Here is a 25,046-nt window from a genome sequence, read left to right as displayed (position 1 = left end):
GAGATAAAGAAGCCACAATACTATCTTTGCTTACCTTTAGCTGACTAGGCAACTTATGTGAAGTACTACCAGCATCTACCTCATGTGATGAAGCATCTATCTGAGCCTGGTACTCTCTCTCAGCAAAATCATGAATACTCAATGTCTGCTCAACTCTACCTGGTATCTCACCATCAGCATCCTTATCATCATCTGAACTCACCTCACTGTAATCATTGCCTGTTGGAACCAAACTACCCCAAGTACCTGAGACATCACCCTTGGGAAACCTGTATACAACTGTCTCAACTTGAGTACCAAGTTGACAGTTACTAACCATCAGTGTAATATCCTTCACCACTTCTTCCTGTGACTGAACCGAACCCTCTAACCGGTTGCAAACTTGTTTTTCGAATTCTTCATTAAGGCTCTTAGTAATATCTCCCATTGAATCAATCAGTGCTTTGTGAGAGGATTTGCCAAATTGAAATCCAGTTGACTTAAACACCTTAGCTGGGTTGGACAGCCTGTCATTTATACGGTGGTGCTTAACCAACAGTTCAGACATGTTATGCCTTATTTTCCTGAGCTCATCCTGAATGTCTGAATAGTCCTCCTTTCCACAATTCCGACTCTGAATACTGTGTCTATCAATTGTCCAAGATTGTATCCTCGGAGACTTTGTGCTGTACCTGTCCATCTTGGTTGAAGTAGAGTGCTGATCACTCATGTAATTTGGTTCTCACCCACAGGATGGCAAGAAAACCGCTCTGATACCACTGAAATGACCCTAGCTATTAAGGTCACTTAAAAAACCAATGCTTAACTTGAGACAATTCGTCAAACACTTGTCTTATAGTCTGAACTGCACTTATGGAAAATATTATACTATGAATTTTGTCAAAACTGGGCATGTACTGAATGCTACTGCTGGAGGTACTTACCTGATTATAGGGAGTTGTTCACAGAACTAACAACTTGTTGTTAAATGATGCCCAAACGTGTTACACAAACTGAGACAAATTCACAAACAGTTGGCAAGAAAAATAGAGGTATAGCTGTAAACTTTAAAAATTTGCCATAATGCTGAATACTGAGACATTAATTATTTAAATCATTCTTCCCCCCCTCATATGTTTGATTATTACAATGAATGATTATTCAAGTATATCCTTGGCCTAGTCTTAAAATTAATATGCACACATAAGAACCTGAGAATGTCAGCGCTGCCCAATTGCTGAGGAAATTCTAAAGTCGAATAGACCTGTACATGAATACTCCAGTCAATATTTAATTCCCAGCTGGAACAGGCCTGGGCTTAGCCATCATAATCCTGGCCATTAGTGCCGATGAATCTGAAGTGAATCTTCAAGATGTTCTTGACCCATCTACCAATACTGCTGTAATAATTCGCAACCTTCAAACAATGCCTAATCTGATATGAACTGAATCCGCTTGATGTCAAGGAAGACGAAGCCCCAAATTGCATGGAATTTGGATCAGTTATGAAGGCTGGGTTGTTCCTGCACAATTCTGTTCCTCTTAAACTTCAGACTGCGTGCTAAGTCCCTGTGTCTTAATATGAACTGTATAATGGTCGGATTAAGACCTCTGATCTATTCCGACCTGCTCCTCTCAGCCCGTCCACGCTGCTGTACCCGTACAGTCCTGTGCGATTTTAATATAATTTCCAGACTTCCAAAAACAGCGCCCAAACTAGTATGGACTGAACCGCCTAGGGATATTAGATAGTCCTTTAAAGCTTAAATTGAAACTCTCAATCAGTTCTGTGGAAAATAAACAAATTTGTGACCATGAACCTTAGTACGGCTCTAACCTGTACGACCCTGTTCAACAAATAATCTGCTTGGTATTGGGTGCCGAACTTGGTATAATTTGGACTGCCGAGGGTTAATGTATAACCCCTCTCAGACATAAATTCAGACTCCCTCGCAGTAAGAAGTTATGAATAAAAATGTGCTTCCGGCTTCTTTCGAATTTCTCCAGTTCTGCGATGATTTGGGTAGACGGCAATTAATTCCACTCTAACTAATCTTCCAATGATCAATGATCCTCAAAATTGGCCTTAGGCCACAGATTTTTGCCCTGATGAAATGACTGTGATGTCACCTCCAATCTACAATAATTCAGGTGATATTTCACACCCTCAAAATTGTGTACCAATTGAGAGTTTTCGTTCTCAATGGCCAGTTGTGTCAATTGCAGAAACCCTAGGCTCCACAATGCACATGTGATTGAATCACAATCTGATATCAAGAGGGAAATAAACAACTGCTTGATTTGAATGGAGCCCCGGAGTGCCTATTTATTCTTTTCTCTCCACCTTCTCTAGAGACTTCTAGAACATTTTTGATTTTATCTCTTAAGTAACTTTATTAAATATTTTTATAATCCAAGTCACTTTATTAAATTAATTAAATATAAAGTTACCTTTTGATATTTATTTATTTGATAACTTTATAAATAATTAACTTAATATCACTTATTTATTTAATTAAAATAATTAATTAGTCGTCCTTATAAAATATTCATTATTTTGGACAACCAGATTAATTAAATTAATTAAATCGAACTGTCACCAAAAATGGGGACATGACAGTTAACATCTACAGAATATTCTATCCTTATAACCATATTAAGATCACTCTCTTCCCAAAAGGACTCTCTTGATTTTAAGATACTAACCACATTAAGATCTCTCTTCCCAAAGGGACTCTCTTGATCTTAAGCTATTCACCATATTAAGATCACTCTCTTCCCGAATAAGGGACTCTCTTGATCTTAGAACATTAACCTTTAAGTCATATTTGTTATCCATTTCGAATTACATCATTACATATACATATGTATATGCATAAATTATCCACAAGTATGATGTATCAATATAAATAGATTTATAAACATAATTAAATAAATTCAATACATAAACATACCTTTTTTACCGTCCTCTTTCCTTGGTCCATGTGGTTATATCATTAGTCGGCCCTTCAAAGAATTAGTCTTGCTAGATTGTCTCAAATCTATATTTACTTTCTAAAATTCTTCATTTTCTAATTATAAGAAAAGTATAAAATATACCTTTTTGTTTCTCCTTTACCAAGAGTCGCAGTCTTTCATAATACAAATTCTTTAAAAAGTCACAACACTTCATAGTTATAATCCTTTCGAAAAGCCAGAACACTTCATAACTAAAATCTTTTGGAAAAGTCTCAATACTTTATAATTACAACATTTTTGAAGAGTCATAATTGTTCATAATTATGACCCTTTCGAAGGTTCACATCCTTTCAATATCTTTGATACCTTTTCAGAAAGCTAGTTCCTTATTTTCTTCATATTACTTTCCTCTTCCATTTTTCCTTTTTGAACTCCTATCTTCTCCTTCTCCTTTTCTTCCTCTCTAAAATAAACTCTCCTCCCTTTTATATCTTAATTTTAAGGAGTAATCTCTATTTTTTATATCTCGATTTTTCATTAGATTTAGTTAATTTATATTATTGTATGTTATATTGTTTATTTGCTTACTTATTTGTGTTTATTATTTATTATTAAATTCTATTTAGAAAGTTAACATACTTTCTACAATATTATCTCTTGTATTTAATTTAATTTCTTTATTTATTCATTTTGATTTTATTATTATTTAAATAATTAAAAATATTATACTAAATATTATTTCATTGATAATATAGATTGAATAATAGTTATTTCCAATTTTTATATTTTAGTATTAGTTTAAATATAACTTTATTATCATTATTTATTTACTAACATTGTATTATCTAATGATTATTAAAATTCTACCTTAAAATAGGGATATGATATACATTCTGAAGATTGAAGCCTTCTGCTTGTAAAGATCTGAGGTTGGAGTCTCTTTTTCAAAGAGATTGGAGTCTCTTTTTGAGTTCAAAACATTTTGTCAATACACAATTTCAAACTAGAGATAACAATCAAATGACTAGTGCGGTAATCTTTGACCTTCGTAATCCATGACATTTCCAACACAAAATTGAATTCTTCTATGCCATAGTTTTAATATCCTTCTTCCATACCTTTGAGTAACCTGTAACATAGCAAAATTCTTCATGAACTAGAAACATTAAACATTAAACATGGTAGCATAATGTCATAAAAATACCCAATAGTAAAAATAAAGAATATTCAATTACCAATTACCTATAAGAGTGGAAAATTCCATCCACTAAGAGAGAATTTTGCCAACAGTATCAACATCATACATCTTAGCAATACACTTGAAAAACCATGCCTTTACCTCATCATTCTAGAATCTAAAGTGGTGTACCACTTAGGAATCAAAGCGTAGGCAGCCATGTGCAAAGGAGTGTTTAGCTTCCCCATCCGCAGTGAATGATTGGCCGAATGTGCTCATTGCAGAATGCTAAAGTGGGGTCCCTCTCTCGTACAACAACCCTCATTTGGCCAAGCATAGAATTGACACACTCATAAGTCTCTCCAAGGGTAGGTGCATCCCATCACCATAACTGATCACCTAGAAAATCATAGTAGTGATGGATACTATATGTATTTTGCATCACTCGAAAACATATTACTTTTCGCTGTCTCCTTCACCCCTTCACCCCTTTCCCCTGCTTTATCCTAGCCTTAGCCCACCAATTCCATTCTTGTTATATAACCATGAGTTGCAGTAGCTCTTGCACCTCAAGCGTTCTCTCCAAGAGAATGTAATAAGATGCATATCTAGTCTCAATTGGTTTCAAGAACTCCTTTGCGAAGCTCCAGAAAAGTCCATGTGAAGTGTGGTGGTTACAAAGAAACATCTGCACATCTCTCACATCATATAGCACTCTTCTAAGTCAATTAGTCTTCTCCATGTCCTTGAGTCTGTTGTTTAGGACATGCACACAACATGGAGTCCATCAAATATGTCTATAGGCTGCCTTAACAAGCTTCGTGACAATTCTTTACACGTGCTAGATTTGTCGCTACTTGGACCATGTTTTATGGCCTACCCTTCTCAGTAGCCTCCCTAAGAACGTGATATTGAAAATCCACATCTTTGCGATGCTTTGAACAATTAATTGTCCTCAATAAGTATTGGCTCTCTCTGCATTTGACCATGATGTTGATGAGTGGACAATGACTAATGTCTATCCACCCATCCATAACTATGCTACAACTTGACTCTATCCAACATGCCTTCATTTGCTCCATCTAAACACCAATCTTGTTATATTGGTTCTTTAAGACTATTGTCCTCAATTTGTGCTCACTTGGTGGCACAAATGATGCCTCCCTCTGTTGAAGAACTAGTGTCGGGAGGACAATCTTGAAAAGATGCTTAATATAAATTATCATTATTATACCTTGTTGATGCTGGACAATTGGGGAGATTGTTGAACGATTGGTTGGAAGCATGAATAATTATGATATTCCTATGGGGGAGTACTACAATGATGATATGTTACATTCCTGATTGAGTTTATCATTGATGTCAACATAGCAGTTTTCAGTGGTATCTGACAGAAGAACAACAGAAAGATCAAGTTAGTACGAACGATTAGTTGAGCATTATAACTATTCGAAGTTATGGAAGATACTTCTGAGTATCTAGTATATGCAGTTAATGTCGGAAGAAGAAAGGATAAGTCTAGAAGAAGTTATGTAAGTTTTGGTGTTGTCTATATTGAGATAGAGTTTACAGAAGCATGTTTTGGTAAACTTGTTATATCTCTTAGTAGAGTTGATATTTTGAGAATCGAGGTTGAGGACATGAAGAAGACATGTATATGATGACGTGGCTAAGTTCGCTCGTCATAATATTATGTGTATGGAAGGTTATTCAAGTTGCAAGGCCAAAGATTTATTTTATCACTAAGTATAACGTGTTCTTAATGTGGTCTTATAATAATTAATTGAGAAGGTCTAACAGTCGACTTAGGGAATTGTTTTGTGGACTCTGTATAAAGGAAGGACATTTTCCTTTATCATGACATGAGATGATATGATTTTATGATTAATGATAAGTAGTAGAGAGTGCGGACTGTGAAGTTGTGCAGAGCAGTGCAGAAGTGAAGGAAACTTCATTGCTGAGGTTTTGTTGATTGATTCGAGCTTTGGTATTTGGATCTGAGGTTTGTGACCTAGTCTACAAGTTCTGACAGTGATTGGTCCGGTTGACAGGATAGAGGAAAGAGCAGAGGAAAAAGAAAGATAACAGTAAATTACTTGTTTGAACAATGAGCTCTTCTTGTATTTGAAATTGCATGTTTGGGTAGTGGGCTCTTCTTGCATACATTATACCACAACTCCTAATAGGGTTGGAATCTCCTAACAGGGATTCAAAATCTCCTAATAGGGACTCATTGTACTAAATGTTGTAATAGACTCCTAATAGGGTCCATCCTCTAACAAGGAATATTTATATTAGTACATTATCTTGTGGGCATCATTCCCATCGGAGTTTTCGCTTTGATCAAGGGTTTCTCTAGTCAACATATCTGGTGTAATTGTTTATATGCATCTTATTATGGTTGTTGTTTACTTTTGTTGAATGGATAAGTTTGTTTAAGGAAGATAAATGTTTTAATTGTTGGATAACTGATTCACGCCCCCATCCCCCCTCTCAGTTATCTTGGTGGACTACTGTTTCTAACAATTGGTATCAGAGCATCAGGTCCTTGAAGAAAAAGTCTAACAACTTTGGGAGATCCATGGTGAGCATGTTTAGAAAAGATAGTCTGAAGTTTGATGGAACAAATTATGATAGCTGGAAAGAAAAGATGAAGACACATTTGTTGTGTATGGGTCTGGGATATTGGATCTTGACAAAATCAGCGAAGACAATCATTGAAGAGAAGGATTTGGAAATTTGCACCGAGGCAGAAAGAGATCTTTTCATGTGTGACATAAGAGCTAGAGAAGCACTATTGACTACACTTCCTAAAATTGAGAACAATCAGGTAAAATCACTTGTTACTTCACATTTGATTTGGAAAGCTTTGGAAAATAGTTTTGAAGGTGATGCACATTCTAAGAAGTTGAGGTTACAAAGTTGGATTTGTGCATTTCAAGATGCTAAAATGATGGAAGATGAATTTGTAAGAACATATATAGGCAGGATATCATAAATTACTGTAGGTATTAAAGCTCAAGGAGGAACCAAAGAAGACGATGAGGTTATATGGAAGATATTGAAGATTCTAACACCACCATTTAAGTCAGCAGTTCAGATGATACATTTGTTGATATCATGCACCAAAGATTTCACAAAGGATACATTGCTTGGAATATTATAATATTAAACATTGTGAATATTGTGTATCCTTGTGTTTTGTATTTGTGAATGTTGTATATCCTTGTGTTCTGTATTCCTTTGTTGTTTGTTGCCTGTCTCTGTGGGGGGATCACTATATACCCTCTTAATCAACCATCACATTCCTTGCTTCATTGTCTTGGTAAAAAATTTGATGTTGTTGATTATCCTCTCACATCTGGCTTAGGCTTAATCGCTATGCCCATATACTCATAGTTGTATCATCTATTGTATCCTCTCTTGTATATATTTTTTTAGTGTCCTCCTTAATCATTGACTTTGTTGCATGTATCTCCTTCCAATTTGTATTGAAGACTATATGAGGCTCATTATATAACTACATATAAATCCAATTCATGTTCTTCAAATGTAATTGTACAGATGCTAGATGACTAAATTATCCTTTGTCTCTTTGTGCCATGAATAATTTTTGTATAACGACTTCAACCCTACAGGATGGCAGAACCATGCTCTGATACCACTATGATGTCCCCACTTCTAGATTGAGTAATGAAGGCTAAACTTGTAACAATCTATAGTAGAAGACAAAAATCAATAATAATACATTTTAATATGAAACCAACTAATTTCTAAATCTGCAATGGATGGGAGTAGGAACTGTAATATCCCTAATGGATATTGACCTGATTTTTATCTCAAGATAAATCTTAGAACATAAACATATGAAGATGCATTACAGACCAACAATATAAACCAATAAATTCTCATAAGGTACTTTAAAATATGTTATTGCATTATACCTCAGCAATACAATAACTAGCATTCAAAATCCAATCTTAAACACAGTTTTACAACCAGATTGGAATACTAAGAAAAGAACTTGTAAGCACATAATGTGATGTCTCCACAGACAATGGGTTTGCGTCCACTGTCTACCGACACGAGGGTTTACATCCTCATGCTGGATGAAAGCTAAAACTTTCCAAATAACTCTCTTAAGAGAGACTGGAATCTGAATCATAAACCAAGCATATGAAAATGAGCTTCTCCTCCTCCTTAAAAGGCCTAACGTGTGACTCTTCAACTTTTGTATTCTTGTCCTTGTCCCTCAAGCCAAATCATCTCTTATTCACTCCCCTTTAATTAAAATTGACTTAATAATTTTGTATTAAGTCCTCAAAGGTCATATATGGGATAGGTCTATCAATTTTTAATGTCCCCGAAAAAGGGGGACATTACAGAAACATGAAAATCATAAAATCATTACTTATCCTATACTAAACCCTACTTAATCCTTAGAAGGGGCTCCTGTCAGATTTACCTAACTCTCTATTCTTGATTAGGCAATTATCATATAGAGAGTGCCTAGTCTAAGTCCTCTGGGATCTCTATTAATGAGAGAAATCATTAACAATGATTACTTGGTTGAGATCCCACCTCTAACCAAGCCTCTGGTATCTAGCATATGCACATTTTTCACCACTACAATATATATATTGTCTCCACGAGATTCTCAACAAATCTCTGTCTAAGTTCCACTTTGGAATCTCGACATTCAATCAACAATGTCCTCTAGTTTGATTTCTCTTTGAGAGAAACTCGACGTCCATGCAAATGTCCTTTACCAAGATCTACTTGGTCTCTATGAGAATTATAAAGCTCTCATTCCCACAATATTTCATAATTGTACTTTCTCTATCACCTTAATATAAAGATCAATTATGACATACCTCTGCTTCTTTAATCCTGTACTCTATAACTTTTCTCAGAATTATATATTATTTAGTTCTCAATATTCCCTCAATATATCTTGTTTAAGTTCTCTTGTTTCTCTATTCTATCAGTTCTACTTTCCAAATCTCTTTAAATGTTTATTGCTTCTGTGTCCTCAGATCACTGCTATGCTGTATAAGATTGAATTCATTTATGGTGGTCGTGCCACTGCTCTCTATTATTACTTGATCCTCTTTTTTCTTGTATCAATGTTATGATATAAATCTAGACTTAAAATATCACAGCTCATGTATCTTTTATTATTGTTGAGTATCTCCTTATTGTTCCCTTATCACTGTTTATTCCTCTGCATAATGTTATGTGTTAAATTGCTTCTATCCAAAGTTTTTGCAACTTGACTGTCTGCTTAATGGTGAATCGTTTTTCAAATGCTCCTTCGGTTGTTTGTTGATGGGTTACCTTACCATATTCTATGTCTCTTAAGCTCTATAATCTTCTTCACTCAAATGTTTATTCACGTATAACCCTTTTTGCTGCTTCCTCTTCTTTTATCTTGTCCTTGCCACAAACTGCTGTGTCTAAAACTTCTATGCCAATCCTCATTGCTAAGTTCTGAGTGTAATATCCCTTTCAGATATTTTTATCAAAACTCCGAGATATGTGTACTTGCAGATTTAAACCCAAACAGTGAACCAATATCCAATATAAATTCCAGAATTTTAAAACGTTTTCTAATCAACAGATTTCATACAATAAACTCAGAAAACTTGTTTATTCCTCCAATATTCAGAAGTACAATATAAACTAGTAATTAATCACCAATGGTTGCCTAATAATGTTACTGTACTATACATCAGCAATACAATAACATGTAACAATTTAGAATATCCAATCTTACAAACAGAAGTAACAGTCAGATTGGTAATAGAGATAAAACCTGAAAGAAGGCTAGGTTTGCGTCCAACCTCCAAAGTTTCTTCAAGTGTTTGCGTCCTCAAAGAAATAACCAGCAACTGTTTCCAGCTCCTAGATTAATATTTGTCTTCATTATTATAATCTTCATATATCCTCCCATGTAGAGCCAATTGTACCTTTATTGCTTTCCCCAATGTGATGCACACTCTTTTAAGCAATGTGGGATAAAGCACTTTTTTTGTCCTTTAGTCACTTAAGTGAACATAGTAACTTTTTAAAATAAAGTGACAAATTAAATGACTTTAATAGTCACTTAGTTAGGAAACCATATAATCGTCAGATATTAAAATAATTGACCAAATGAACTCGGATAAGCACGTGCAATAGCTCGTTGGAAAGCTCTCGGTGAGACACTTCCAAACCAACACTGAGATATCCAGAATACTGAGCTCTGTTGAAATATCCCTTTTCGGATATTCACTAAAACCTTTGATTAAAACTTACAAATTTTAAATCCGAACAGTAATCCAGTATTTGATACAAATTTTAGAACTTAAACCGATATATAACCAGCAGATATACAAACGAGAAAACCCAGAAAAATGTGTTTATTTCCTCCAATATCCAGACTTATACATAAACCAGTAGATTAATACAAATAACCCAAAATGCGTTATTGTATTATACAACAGCAATACAATAACGTGCAACCATAGATGGAAGACTCGCCGGTTACTCGGCGAGTTTTTAAAACTCGCCGAGTGTTTTGGGACGGCGAGTAAATCGCCCAAAAACTCGCCTGCCAAAAAACTCGGCGTGAGTCCAAAAACTCGCCGATTAGTCAAAAACTTGGCGAGTTATGTAAAAAAACTCGCGGTTCAGGGAACCCGCGGCCAGACGCCTAAATAGGTCAAAATGCATTGTTTTTTGCATTGTTTCTTTCATTTGTGTGGAGCAAAGAAGGTTTTAGCTGATTGCAAGTGATTAAAGGCAGATTGGAGTGGATTTTGGAGGATTCTAACCGAATTTAGAAGAGAAATTTCTTTCCAGGTATGTTCATCTTATCATTGTTTGAAAACTTTTTATAGTTTTAAGCAAAGCTTTTATTGTTTTTGTTGTTGTTTGTAAATGATTTCAAATCATTTGAAAGTTGAAACCCTAGTGGCTAGTTGTTCTAAACTTCTAGCTTCTAAGTTCTAACTCTAAGTTCTAACTTTGTTTATTCGTTTTTCTATAAATTTAATTATTTATGTGTAGGGCAGCGGACAAGCATTAAGAAAACATGACAAACCCGCAAGAAGAGTGGCCACAAACACCATGCCCATCTGGATATATAGGCACTCGGCCTAAAAATGCAAGAGATAAGGCATGGCGGTATGCCTATGAAGCTCCAAGTCCAAATGATATTGGGAAGGTGATATGCATTCCCTGTGAGAGAATTATTTCTGGAGGCATAAACCGCCTCAAATACCACCTTGCAGGCATAAAGAAACATGACTCAAATCCTTGTCTCAAGGTAACTGATGAAGAAAAAAGATTTATCCATGCCCTACTTGCAGCTGCTGAAGAGAAAAAATTGAATAGGGAGAGGGCAAAATTATCTATGAGGGCAGCCATAGCTGAATCTGAAGGAGCTCCTTTTGATATGCAAGAGGAAGAAGAAGCACTTGAGAACATACCAGGATCTCTTCGTGGCCCACGGATCCGCAAACAAAATTTCTCTTTTACCGGTTCCACTTCTTCTACATCTCCTACTTCTTCATCATCACCATCCGGATCCCCATCAGGGATAGGTGGTTATTTTGTGCTCAGGAACACACCTGGAGCACAACCATCATTAGAGGGCACTGCATGGTTTAAGGAGGTGCATGAGCAAACTGATATTGCAGCAGCTAATTTTTGGTTTTTCAACAATACCTCAATGAATGCCGCTGATAGTCCCTATTGGGTCAATATGGTGAATGCAATGACAATATCAGGCAAATGGTACAAGCCGCCTAATCGCAAGGATATGAGTGGAAGGTTAGTATTTTACTATTTAGTAATTGTAAATAATTGAGATTCACTTTAGTTCATTGTTATATTTTAAATCTTAATTGTTATAACTTATTTCCTAATTTTTTACTAACACTTACACTTTATTTAATATTACACTTAAATTTTGTAGGTTGCTTGACAAAGCGGTTGGTAGGGCAAGATTGTTGATAGAAGATCAAAAGAAAGAGTGGAAGAAGTATGGCTGCACCATTTTATCTGATGGGTGGACAGATGGAAGAAGTAGAACCATTATTAACTTCTTGATTGCTTGCAAAGATGATGTGGTGTTTTGGAAATCTGTCGATGCCTCCAACAAAGTGAAAAATGCAGCCACATTGGCTTTAATGTTGGAGAATGTTGTCATGGAGGTGGGAATAGAGAATGTGGTGCAAATAATCACAGATAATGCAGCAGCATATGTGGCAGCAGGTAGATTTAATTTTTTATATTTGAATCAATATGAATCATGAATGTAATGCTATGGTATTATTCAATTTAGATTTGATGTAATTTGTAAATACTAAATATGGAAAGTTTGTTACTGATTATTGATTTTTTGCTAATCTTTTAGGTAGAATCCTCCAAGAGAGGCATCCCACACTTTTTTGGTCACCTTGTGTAGCACATGTCCTTGACCTTCTTTTGGAGGACATAGGAAAACTTGATTGGGTGAGTCCAGTTGTGGAAGATGCTAGGCGAGTCACAAAATATATCTATAATCACCCATGGGTTCTCAGTTTGATGAGAAAAGCCACTAAAGGCAAAGATTTGATGAGACCTGCTATGACAAGGTTTGCAACGGTCTTCTTGACGTTGCAAAGTATTCTTGACCACATATTGGCTTTGAAGCAAATGTTTGTGTGTGCTGATTGGGTTGCTTCACCTTACTCAAAGAAGCCCGAAGGAGAAGCTGTGGCATGAATAGTCTTTGATGATAGCTTTTTTGCAAAGGCTAAGGAGATTGTGGAGGTAACTTCATTATATTTTTAGTTTATTCAAGTTTCATTTTCAATTCATAACTTACTATGTTATTAACTAATTTGTATTTTTCAAATTTCAAATGTAGATGTCTCTGCCCCTGGTTCTAGTCTTGCGCACATGTGATGGGCAGCAATCCTCAATGGGAGGTCTTTATGAGGCCATGGATAGGGCGAAAGAGGCTGTTAGAAGTTACTATCACGGGGACAGTCTCAGATTTGACCCCATTTGAGAAATAATTGATAGGAGGTGGAACAATATGCTCCACCAACCTATTCATGCAGCAGGCTACTTCCTCAATCCCAAATTCAGGTACTATGATAATTGATTGTCCTTGAAGTTGGGATTTTAATAAGTCTTTATTTTACTTTACTTTTTAAGGTTGTGTAGTAAGACTTGATATCATTTTCTATTTGTTTTAGGGCTGATGATTCCTACTCAGATCCTAATGGAGAGGTCATGGAAGGTCTCTCTAAATGCATTGAGAGAATGATATCAAGTGAAGAGGAGAGAGACCTTATTGTGACCGAACAACAAATCTATGTGGAATCAAGGGGTCCTTTGTTCTCTTCTATGCTAGCAAAGAGAGCAAGATCTACTCAAGCACCAAGTAAAGCGTCAAACTTTAAAACTTTTGCTAATTGATAAGTTGTGCTTCTGATTTTGTTTTTTATTGCTTTATAACTTTTTAAATTTTGTTTTGCAGATGCTTGGTGGGCAAGTTGGGGTGGCAATACCCCCAATTTAAGAAAATTTGCTCTCAGAGTCCTATCCCAACCTTGTAGCTCATCCCATTGTGAGCGCAATTGGAGCTTATTTGAGTCCATCCATACAAAGAAAAGAAACAGAATGACTCAAAAACGGCTTAATGACCTTGTTTATGTGCACTATAATCTTAAGTTGCGCATAAAAAAGTCACAGCTCTTAGAACTACCTGGTCCGCTTGATCTAGATGAGATAGATCTTTATTCTGATTGGACAGCACAGGAGCCAAGTCCATTTTTTACACCAGATGAGATCGCTGATTTGGAGAGGCAGGCCATGGAGGGGGAGCTTGACACTGATTTTCAGTTCACTATGGATGACATTGAGGATGAGGACGAGGATGATGATGATTCAGGCGAGGATCAGACATTACCATTAGGTGGAGATGCATCCTCTTCTAGGACGCCGAGCCAGTCAGTAGGGACGTCGAGCGAGGGGGCACAGCCACAGAGTTCACAGTCACGCAGCTCACGCCCTATCCCAGTGCGGGGCACTTCTTCTAGGACTAGACCCCCTCGCTTTCCTGCTAGTGCAAGTGGAAAGAGGAAGATGTGATTGGCATTGTCACATTGTATTGATGTATTTAGACTTTTAGTATTTACTTCTAGTTTGACAGATTGAAACTATTTAGTAATTTACTATTTTGCTTCCTACCATGAGCATTCTGCATGAGAATGCAATTTTGTACGCATTATGCATTTATATATATCTAAACTTTGTTTCTTTCTTTTGTATTGTCTTTAATTAACTTATTAGATGCATCTTCTCATTAAATTTTGCAAAATAAATTTATTTTTAATTAAATTTCAGCGGTTTTTTAGGTTCTCGAGTTTTTCTCGAGTTTTTTTTTTTAAATCGCCGAGTTTTTCCCGATTAAACTTTTGGGGGGCTTGGTGAGTTTTTGCATTTGGCGAGTTTTCCAACTATGCGTGCAACAATTCAGAATAACCAATCTTACAAATAGAAATAACAGTGAGATTGGCAATATAGATAGAATCTGAAAGAAGGCTAGGTTTGCGTCCTCAAAGAAATAACCAGCAACTGTTTCCAGCTCCCAGATTAATATTTGTTTTCAATAATATAATCTTCATATATCCTCTCATGTGAAGCTTGTGGTACCTTTTATCACTTTTTCCAATGTGATGCACGCTCTTGTAGGAAATGTGGGATAAAACACCTTTTTTGTCCTTTAGTCACTTAAGTGACATAGTACCTTTTTAAAAAATAAAGTGACACATTAAATGAACTTTAATAGTCACTTAGTCAAAACCCACATAATCATCAGGCATTAAAATAACTGATCAAATGAACTTGGATAAGCACGTGCAATAGCTCGTTGGAAAGCTCTTGGCGAGACGCTTCCAAATCAACACTGGGATATCAAGAATACTGAGCTTTGTTTACTTACTAAAAATAGTAAGTATTTGGACAACCTGCCAAAACTGCTCCGATGGGTCTAGAACTGGAAATGTCTAAGCCAAATCTCGAACTGAACCCCATACAGAACCTTTTCGCCCCTGAAGCCTAGGCAAAGTGAGCTGGCCACAAAGAATTATAATGTCCCTGAAAAAGGGGACATTGCATCTGTTCACTTACTAAAAACAGTAAGTATCCAGACAACCTGCCAAAACTGCTCCGATAGGTCTAAAACTGGAAATGCCTAGGCCAAACCTCGAACTGCACCCCTATAAAGAACCTTCCCGCCCTTGAAACCTAGGCGAAGCTAGCCAACACACAGAATTATAATGTCCCAGAAAAAGGGGACATTACACTGAGAATATTAAAATATGGTATATGGAAATTAGCCAATTGTAACCTAGTGCACTTGCTGGTGATTGGTTCTGCATTTATTTCAAATATTTTTTTCTCTATGTTTTCTTCTTATCATTTGAATAGAGACAATTGTATTTATCTCTGTTTTGCTGTCCTCTATATCTCCTATGTTTCCCCCCATCCCATTTGATTTTTCTTTAAATTTATTAAATATGTGCCTATGTGAACCAAGGGCTGCAGCTAATGGTCATTACCATAGGCAGCGCTCTTCATCGCAGCTTTTGGCAGCGACACTATTATGGTAATAAATTCATGTTTGTTTATTATAATTTTGTGTTATTAACGATTTTTTTATAACTTATATTTTATATTTTGTTACTTTATATTATATATATTTTGATTTATAACCATTTGAATTATTATTATTATTTGTAAATTTTAGTTATAATTCTTTAAAATATAATTAATTTAACAATAAACATTTCGATTATAAATAAACATTCTGTGTGTATATATACACACACACACATATATATATTTAATGCATATTAGTCTAATTGATTTATAATTGTTGCGTAGGTTTATAATAGTAAGATAGATTGTTTACCATTTTTTCGGAAATTACCAAATGTATATGTTAATAAAAATTTAAGTTACATATAGTCTTTTCAGCATTTGTAATTTTAGGGCTTTGCATATCATCATTCAAATAAACACTAGTAAAATCAGAAAACAGAAGACCCCCTAAAAGAAAAGGGAAAAGAAAACAGAAAAACACCAGATTTCATTAAAAAAATCAGAATTAGCAAACTTGCATTCCGGGGGATGGTTATTACACAATGACCAACTCTTTGCACTAAGTTTGTCATTAATGCCAAATTAACATTCAGTTTGAATGCATAAGTCAAATTATGGGCATAGGAAATACATGCCAGCAGTACCTGATCTTTTAAATTGGACATATGGAAATAGCATAGTCAATTTTAAAATTAAGCTGTTTGAGCTTGTCGTTTTTTGATGAGATACAATCTGCATTGTTCAAACCTTGGAATGACTTGTTTCATATCTGCATAATAATAAGTGCTGGTAATTGCTGCAAAAATCTGAAACTACTTGTTTCAGAACTTATGCTTTTGCTTCAGAATGTGTCTTCTTTTCGTCGTCATGCTGCACAGAAGAAAACATTTTGGGAATCAAATTTTTTGCTTAGATTGGTCATTGTTATTCATATTGTAAATCAAATTCTTGAAGATAGTCTTCAAAAATTATTTTCTTGATCTGATTGATCATAATAGATCATTGTTTACTGTTTACCGTACAGGTAAAGAAATCAACGCATACCGACAATAATAGCATAATAATATTCGCAATAGTAGATGAATGATCCTTTACAATGCTCCCAGACGGGCTATAAATACTACCGCTGAACCTTCCCGAAAGAGTCCGTCGGCCACAATATTACATCCGCTACAAACTATTTACCGACGACGTCGGCTACAGAATACAGAAACACCGCCGGACATCACCCCGTCGGCTACAGAAACACCGCTGGGACCATCCAGTCGGCTGACACCATCCCCCCCAAAAAAAAGTCGTCTCTTGACGATTAACAAAATATCTGAGACAAATTAACAAACAAAATACATTAACGAACTAACTGCAGCAAGAAAAATTTGCTTCTGTCCCATCACTTCCACATTCATCCCGTGCCTGTAGCCTCTGCTAACACAATACTGTCTCCTCAAGCTGACCTTGATAGCCACTCGTGCTGCTTTCTCTGTCCAACTCCTCGGGACCCTGAGGCAAGTGTCGCTGCACTGCCTCCAACTAGATGATCAGCTCCTCCCGAGCTCTCTACGCATCCACCAAGACAGCCTCACAGCCAACACCTGCTCCCACTGCCTCTGGTACACAGAAAGTCCATGCTTGTAGCAACTTCAACGCTTCTCAACTGGTCAGACTCCCACGACTGATATCCGCAACGACTGGGGGTCCAGGGGCCAACGCCCCCGCGGGGTCCTGGGGCAGCGCCTCGGGTGCGCTGCCCCAAATTAACACTCCGAAACCCACATAAAAATGCATAGAACGCACTGTTTTTGCCATTTTCTGCCAATTCCAGACTCTTTCTGGTAACCACTGTTGCTTCCCCTTCCCTTTGGCATCATCTGTTACTCATTCCGAACAACTTGAATTTGTCGTCTTTTTATTTTTAATTGTTACTTGCCCACTGCTGTGCCTCTTTCCTATCCTGTCGGTCCCTGCCAAGAGAATGATATTAATTCCTCCGAGTTGAATTTGTCCTTCAAGCTGAACTCAACCACCTCCGCGAGAGAACTAAGAAAAACCCACATAAAACCATCCGCAGGACAAGAAAACTCCAAAGAAGACAAGCGTCCGCTGCAAGAACAAATGCCGAGAAGAAATCTGGGGAGAAGGCTGTGCGGCCACAGGAATCAGAATAAAAAATCTGCGGGTAGCCAAAAAAAAAAGCCTTCCGCAGGAACATTAAAAAAAACTCCGCAGGAGGTCCGAACAGTTGTCTGCGGGACACAGTCCGCGGACAAGCTGCCCGCGGGACACAGTCCGTGGGCAGCTGTCCGTGGAACCCTGTTCGAGGGCAGACAGTCCGTGGGACCCAGTCCGCGGACAGACTGCCCGCGGGACCCTCTCTGCGGCAAATTTTTTTTTTTTTTTTTTTAAAATTTTTTTTTAATTAATTAATTTATTTTTTTCAAATTTTTTTTTTTTGCAATTTTTTTTTTTCAAATTTTTTTTTTTTTTTGTTTTTTTTCAAAAAAATGCAAAGCACCTCAAATTTGCCTCCAGGCGTCGCCATTCTGCAACGACGACGACAAGGGAATCATCTGATAATTCTGTGACGGTGACGACATCTTCTTGGCATGGTAGGATTCGTTGACTGTGTGAGGTACCTCTTGCCCGTCCAATGTTCCCAACTTTATCACTCGATTGTCGCCGACCTCCCGGATCTGATATGGTCCAAGCCATCTGGCCTTAAACTTTTCCACTTTGATTTCATTCCGACCGTTGTACGCCTTACGTCTATTCTGTGCCACCTCCGTCGCCCACTGTGCCTGCGGTCGTCGTGCAACTGGATTATTTCCTTGCTGTCGGTGCCCTTCCACTAATTTTATGCTGCGGTGTAACCTTTTTCTTTCCGCGCGGTCCATTCACCATGTACCGAATAGTGGGATCTTTCATTTTTCTATGTTCAGACTGTATGTTCTTTCCAGGGTAACGTGACTTGCGGCGAGTCACGTGAGTCAGGCGAGTCAGCGAGCTGCACTGACCTTGCCGAGTCACAATGACTCGTGATTCGCGAGCGGCGAGTCACGAGGAGTGACTCGCGTGACTCGTGTGACCTGGCCTGCTTGACTCGACCGCGACGGGCACGAAACCGGGCCATAAAAATATAATTTTTTGCATTTTTTTTTATGTTTTTTTTTTTACACATCTCACTCATATAACCCTAAAAGGGCTCCCATAACAGTCTATAGTGAAAAGAAGAAAGAGAGAGAGAGGTAGAAGAGAAATAGAGGTTTTTTGTTTTGCAACCAGCTGAAAAGAGCAGGAGAAAAGCTTGCATTTGTGACATTGGAGCTTGCATTTAGATCATCAAGGAGTTTATAGGAGCTCTTCTCAACACTTTCCAAAGCATTTGAAAGAGGTAAGACTTGATTGTTTAGATTTTGATGATTTTTTTGTCTATGCTTATGGGTTTTTTGCATGAATTTTTTTTGTTTGTTTATGAGTTTTTTTTTTCTTTAAATCTTCATAAAATGCAATGCTGAAATGGTATATTTGGTCTAAAATGTCTTATTGCAGCAACCTTTACATTGTTCCTTAATTAAGTCATAATGGCTTTTGGAGGTAAAAAACTCAAGCTCTCTAAAGGCAACAAAAAAGATGAGTGTTGGAAGTTCACCATAGAATTTCCGTGTAGAAAGAGAACTCAAACAAAATGCCTATTTTGCAAAACCATTAATAGTGGGGGGATAAATAGATTAAAATACCATATTGCTGGCTTACGTGGTCATGATATTGAGCCTTGTGGAGCTGCATCTGTTGATGCTCAATGTTTTTGTTATGTAGCCTTGGAAAAATATGAACAAGAAAAAAAATTAAAAAAAAAAAAATTAGAAGAGTTAGCTTTGATTGGTTCTAGTTCCCTTCCACGCTCATCTGCAAATGTTTCTGAGTCAGTAGGCTGTGTTGGAGAAGGTTCTTCCTGTCCCCCCTATCGTCTTAGTGCTTCTGTTGCTTGTGCTTCTTCTACATCTATTCCTTGCACTTCTAGTGATGCTACTGCTACTGCCCCTTCTAGTAGTGCTGCTCTTCTTCGTCCTAGAGTCAGAAAATCTAGTAAGTTGGACAACTTTTTTGTACCGCGTACCACTCCTGGTACGCAACCCTCACTTGAGAGCATGGGCTGGAATAGGGAGATACATGAAGCTGGAGTAAGAGCAATTTGCAAGTTTTGGTTTTTCTGCGACATTCCATTTATAGCAGCCAGGTACTTCAAGTTTTCAACTTCATTTATATTTGATTGTTTTACGTTTTAAGTTTTAAAATTTATATTCAATTTTATACTTTTAACTTGATGTTGAAAATTTGAAATATGCTAATTAAAATGTTTTTATAAATGTAATAGGACTCTTTATTGGTAGGGGATGATTGATGCAGTTTCCATCTGTGGTGCGGGGTTCAAAGCCCCCATTGAAGATGAGTTGAGTGGCCCCCTCTTGCTAGATATGGTTGAGGAGATGAAACTTGAGTTGGAGGACCACAAAAAGATTTGGAGCCAAAAGGGGTGTACAATCATGACAGATGGATGGACCGATAGGAGGTCTAGAACCCTCCTAAATTTTCTTGTTTCTAGCGGAGGTAATTCATCATGCTCTACTTCTTGAAGTCTAAAATTTAATGTATACTATTATTGAATAACGAAAATTTTGTTTTATTAAGTATTGATTCTTGATTCTTGAATGATAATTATTTTGTTTAATTTTCACTTTCAGGATCCACCATGTTTTTGAAGTCCATAGATGCTTCCTCATGTGTAAAAAATGCAAAATTCTTATGTGAGACTATTGAGGAGATCATAAGGGAGGTGGGGGAAGACAGTGTTGTCCAAGTGGTGACAGATAATGCAGCTAATTATGTTGCTGCAGGTTAAATTTGAACTTCTAACTTCTACTTCTGAAAAATTTGTTTTAGTTTTTCATTAAATTTTGAAAATTAAAAGTTTTTTAATACATCAAAAATTTTCATTGTTTACTAACTAATTTAAAATTGCTGCAGGAAAACTATTGATGGACAGACCCAAAAATCTTTTGGACTCCATGTGCGGCCCATTGCATCGACCTCATGTTAGAGGATATTGGCAAGCTTGTATGGGTGAAATCATGTGTTACCAAGGCCAAAAATCTTTGTAAGTTCATCTATAATCATGCCTTGGTCCTCAGCACGATGAGGAAATACACGAAGGGAAAGGAGTTGGCTCGTCCTGGTATCACAAGATTTGCCTCTAACTTTATCACACTAAAATCCTTGCTGAGTTCAAGGTTAGAGTTGAGGTGCATGCTTGTTGGTCCAGAATGGAGTTCCTCCTCCTTTGCGAGCAGCCCTGCAAGGATAGATGCAACAAAATGCATTTATGATGATGATGATTTTTGGGAGCCATGTTCGAAGATTGTGGAGGTAATTTAAAATTTAAATTTTAAATTTTAAAAGCTTTAGTCTTAAAATTTTATAAATTAATTTGTCTCATACATATTTTTGATTTATATTCATTGTGCAACTTTGCAAAGTTTCATCACTCACTAAATTGTTTTTTTGTTTAATTGTTTTGTAGATCACCGAGCCCCTTGTAGCCCTCCTACGAGTTGCTGATGGTGAGAAGCCCTCTATGGGCTACATTTATGAGGGCATGGATAGGGTCAAGGAGACTATTAAGGCCAAATATGTAGGAGTTGAGGAAAACTATGGCCCTATTTGGGACATAATTGATAGGAGATGGCAAAATCAGCTTCATAAGCCCATCCACGCAGCAGCCTATTACCTCAATCCGGCATACCGTTTCCTTGATGATTTCAAGGCAGATGAGGAGGTTCTTAGTGGCCTATACACAGTGGTATCGAAGATGTCTCCTAATCCCACAGATATATTGCTTGAGATGGATGCCTATAATAATGCATCAGGGCCAATTTTTTCAAGTCAAATTTGCAAAGAAGGTCGTACAAAATTGCAGCCAGGTAAAGATTGCAGCTTAAGCCTTATACAATCTAGTTTATAAATTTCTAGCTTTAAACTTAAAGCTCAAATTTTGAAATGAGACTAATATTTTTTTGTTTTCCTTTTATCAAAATTCAGATAGATGGTGGCAAATGTTTGGGCCTTCAACCAAAAACCTTTAGCAAATCGCCATCCGCATTTTGAGCCAACCAAGTAGCGCTTCTGGATGTGAGGGCAACTGGAGCATGTTTGAGCACATCCACTCGAAGAGGCGTAATAGGTTGTTTGTGTAGAAAATGAATAGTCTAGTCTTTGTGCACAACAACCTGCGCATTAGGATCAGGGAGATTTTGGATAGTGACACCTCTCCGATTACTCTAGAGGAGGTTGATCCAGAGTCTGATTGGATCACTGAGGCTACTGATCCTGTCTTTGATGATGAGGACCTACAGTGGCTTGACCAGGCAGATAGAGAGGGCCAGGCTGAGGCTGTGGCTATGGCAGCAGAGGACCAGAGAGCTCCAGTTGTTCCTAGTGGCAGCTCATAGAGATTGGTAGAGCCAGAGGCAGAGAGTATAGTTGATCCTAGAGGCACCTCACGAGCTGATGCTATGGCTACTGAGACATCCAGGACCTACCTTAGACATCCAGGACCTACCTTAGACGCTTTACTAAGAGGCATTTTGTAGATTATACTGAGCTTGAGCCTGAGGTTGAGGCTGAGGTTGGGGATGAGGATGAGGATGACGATGATGATGAGGATGAGGATGAGGATGATGATGAGGACTCCGACTAGGAGCCATAGCTGTAGACTTATAGTCTTGTTTTAACTTTTTGTTTAACAGTTTAACAATAACTTAATATATGATCAGCATTTGGAACATTTGGATTTGATGATGACTATTGAATCTTGATGTGTTGGATTTCATAATGCATAAATGATAATACATATACATTTTGATGGTTTGCATGGATTTATCTTAGTTTAACTTTAATTACTAGTAATATAGTATTTACTTTTAGCAATTTACCTTTGTAAGTTTGTAACTTTGTAGTTTGTAGTATTGTACATATGTAATCGATGTTTGACTTTTAAGTTTTAAGTTTTTAACTTTAAGTATGTGGCATGTGCATTATGATCAAATTATCTTCTATTTAATGATGTTATTGTGTCTTTATGCTTTATTCAATAATGGGTGCGTGGAATGTTCTTTAAATCCTAAAAAATCTCAAAATTTCGAGGTTTTTTCACTTTGCCGAGTCACCGCCGAGCCGGGTCACGAGTCAGAGCCGGGTCACGAGTCAAGTTACCCTTGCCGAGTTCGAGCCGAGTCCGAGTCTCGTTACACTGGTTCTTTCCCTCAGCTTTAGCCATGGCAGCTTTTCCTTCTTCTGCTTCCTTGCATTCCTCCGGACATTCGTTTTCCTCCTTTTTCTCACCTTCGTCAACCCTTAGCATACTACAACTCGGAAAGAGTTCGTAGTCTTCTATCTGCCGGTGGTAAAGGCCATTCACCGAGTCTAGGTTGTCGTCATTCGATCCTGCATCAAGTCTCAATACTCCATCCGGTTCCATTCTCCTCTTTCCTTCGTCATCAGTCTCGCCTTCACTATCAGAATCTGACGATGCTGCCTCCTCGCCGACCATTTGCGTGTGCAGGTCAATTATGAATCTTTTGCCTCCGTGCTCCATTGATAGGGTATTTCGTTTACAATCATGTTTTACTTTTTCTTGCACCAACCAATCCCGTCCTAGAATAGCATTATATCCTTTTCTTTTCAATGGAATGACTACGAAATCCAATAAGAATGGTTGCGTACCAATGGTTATCGGTTGTGCCCTCAAGGTTCCTAACGGTTTGGTCCCGTGCTGGTCCGCCGTGAGCAACTGGAATGTAGGTGGCCACAGCATCGACTTCCCCAACTTCTTCCAGGTATCCTCAGGTAAGACATTCACGCCGGACCCTCCGTCAACAATTGTCTCTATCAAAACATTTCCCAAAATCCCCATCTCGACGACTGCTGGATTCCGTCCGGAGGTGAGTGCCAGTAGCATTGGGTTTGTTGTCATCACTTCCGTACTGTCCCTTCCTGTGTGCTTCATTGCTTTCGAAAACGGTGTATGATTCAGAATGGTCGTCCGTAACTGGGGCATTGTGAGAAGGAGGTCACTTATCTTTACCGGTATCTCCATTTGTAAGATTTGCCGTACAATGTTTTGTTCTGCGAAGGTCTTTGCCAAGGTGCCGGTGATGTCCTTTAACTGAGATGTCCCTGCTGATGATGCCTTTCCAATTTCCGCCTGCATTTCCCCCAATTTTCTTTTTTCCTCCGCTTGCCTCCGTGTAATTGCCAGAACCTCCTCTACATCTGTGCCGACAGTGATCAAGTTTACTCCAGACTTTGGACACTTGGAATCTTCGTGATCGCTGGGTCCGCACCATCTGCATAATAATTTCGGTGTGTTTGCCGCTGTACAATCTCGCGCAAAATGACCCCACAAATTACATGCTCGGCATTGAACGATTGGCCGTCCGTTTGCATCATGCTAAGTTCGACTTCGGCTCCCATTATTATTGTTATTGTTTGCATTGTTGTTATTTTGCCCTCTGCTATTATTCTTGTACCCTCTGGATGTGGCACCATCAATGTTTGCATTTCTGTTACTGCTCGACGGGGAAGCCTGTTGCGTAATAAGCACTTGCGGAGATCCTCTTGTCTTCATGTTAAAGGGACAGTCCTTTGTCGAATGGCCCATGATCTGACAGATGTCACAAAATTGGTTCTTTGGACACGATCCTTTAGTATGACCATTGGTCTTACACTCCGTGCACCACAGTTCACTGCCTTTTGGCTCCTTCTGCATGTTTTTAAACTCCTTCATCATGTGAACCATATCCTTCTGTAGGGCACAAACCTTCTTGCTGCTACCTTCGTCATCACTGCTATCATCTCCGGCAGGCTTGTCGTTATTAGAATCAGAGGAGCTAGTTTTCTTCTTCTTTGTCTTCTGTTCACTTTCAAGATCCAGTGCTCTGTTATACACGTCCACATATGACGACGGTGGCACAATTTTCATTTTCCTTTGCAACTTCGATCGTAGGCCGTCCACAAACCATCTTTTCTGCAATCCGTCCGTTGGCTTGCTTTCCATTTTGTTTATTAGGTTGTTTAATCTCCTGGCATAGACACGGACAATTTCGTGCTTCCCCTGCTTGGTATTGAAAATTTCTGCTACGATTTCATTATCATCCCGCAAGAGTTTAAACTCCGCCAAGAACTTCTTTTTAATGTTATCCCAGGTATTCAGCTTTTGTGGATCCGTATTCGAAAA

General features: G+C 37.7%; 4 protein-coding genes across 4 annotated transcripts in view; all 4 read left to right on the top strand.

Annotated features, from left to right (window-relative positions):
• LOC149564066 (RNA helicase family protein) overlaps nucleotides 1–25,046 on the top strand; it is a 280,646-nt gene that overhangs the window by 76,341 nt on the left and 179,259 nt on the right. The window lies entirely within an intron of this gene.
• Nucleotides 10,791–12,865, top strand: LOC149564069 (uncharacterized). The gene is made up of 3 exons (XM_089824210.1): nucleotides 10,791–10,957; nucleotides 11,165–11,771; nucleotides 12,839–12,865. The coding sequence occupies exons 2-3, from the start codon at nucleotides 11,190–11,192 to the stop codon at nucleotides 12,863–12,865; spliced, it is 609 nt and encodes a 202-aa protein (XP_089680336.1). The 5' UTR covers nucleotides 10,791–10,957; nucleotides 11,165–11,189.
• Nucleotides 11,891–14,415, top strand: LOC149564068 (uncharacterized). The gene is made up of 5 exons (XM_089824103.1): nucleotides 11,891–12,373; nucleotides 12,516–12,913; nucleotides 13,011–13,234; nucleotides 13,345–13,532; nucleotides 13,629–14,415. Exons 3-5 carry the CDS (start codon nucleotides 13,182–13,184, stop codon nucleotides 14,240–14,242), a joined length of 855 nt encoding a protein of 284 aa, XP_089680229.1. The 5' UTR covers nucleotides 11,891–12,373; nucleotides 12,516–12,913; nucleotides 13,011–13,181; the 3' UTR covers nucleotides 14,243–14,415.
• Nucleotides 19,570–22,607, top strand: LOC149564067 (uncharacterized). Its single transcript, XM_089827162.1, has 6 exons — nucleotides 19,570–19,991; nucleotides 20,130–20,362; nucleotides 20,497–20,649; nucleotides 20,780–21,178; nucleotides 21,333–21,732; nucleotides 21,851–22,607. Exons 4-6 carry the CDS (start codon nucleotides 20,846–20,848, stop codon nucleotides 21,892–21,894), a joined length of 777 nt encoding a protein of 258 aa, XP_089683288.1. The 5' UTR covers nucleotides 19,570–19,991; nucleotides 20,130–20,362; nucleotides 20,497–20,649; nucleotides 20,780–20,845; the 3' UTR covers nucleotides 21,895–22,607.

Source organism: Cupressus sempervirens, chromosome 4 (assembly GCF_028749045.1).
Source record: "Cupressus sempervirens isolate cs-2001-9-10 chromosome 4, ASM2874904v1, whole genome shotgun sequence".
Taxonomy (NCBI): Eukaryota; Viridiplantae; Streptophyta; class Pinopsida; order Cupressales; family Cupressaceae; genus Cupressus; species Cupressus sempervirens.
Note: the sequence above shows the minus strand (reverse complement) of the source record. Positions and strands in the feature narration are given on the sequence as shown.

What these genes read in the sequence shown, in the direction of transcription:
- LOC149564069 (XM_089824210.1), top strand. Translation starts at nt 11,190, where the DNA reads ATGACAAACCCGCAAGAAGAGTGGCCACAAACACCATGCCCATCTGGA. An exon ending in GCACTGCATGGTTTAAGGAG is followed by an intron (nt 11,772 to 12,838) that starts GTGCATGAGCAA and finishes CCTTACTCAAAG; the next exon opens with AAGCCCGAAGGAGAAGCTGT.
- LOC149564068 (XM_089824103.1), top strand. Translation starts at nt 13,182, where the DNA reads ATGCTCCACCAACCTATTCATGCAGCAGGCTACTTCCTCAATCCCAAA. An exon ending in TTCCTCAATCCCAAATTCAG is followed by an intron (nt 13,235 to 13,344) that starts GTACTATGATAA and finishes TATTTGTTTTAG; the next exon opens with GGCTGATGATTCCTACTCAG. An exon ending in AAGATCTACTCAAGCACCAA is followed by an intron (nt 13,533 to 13,628) that starts GTAAAGCGTCAA and finishes TTTGTTTTGCAG; the next exon opens with ATGCTTGGTGGGCAAGTTGG.
- LOC149564067 (XM_089827162.1), top strand. Translation starts at nt 20,846, where the DNA reads ATGTTAGAGGATATTGGCAAGCTTGTATGGGTGAAATCATGTGTTACC. An exon ending in CATGTTCGAAGATTGTGGAG is followed by an intron (nt 21,179 to 21,332) that starts GTAATTTAAAAT and finishes ATTGTTTTGTAG; the next exon opens with ATCACCGAGCCCCTTGTAGC. An exon ending in TCGTACAAAATTGCAGCCAG is followed by an intron (nt 21,733 to 21,850) that starts GTAAAGATTGCA and finishes ATCAAAATTCAG; the next exon opens with ATAGATGGTGGCAAATGTTT.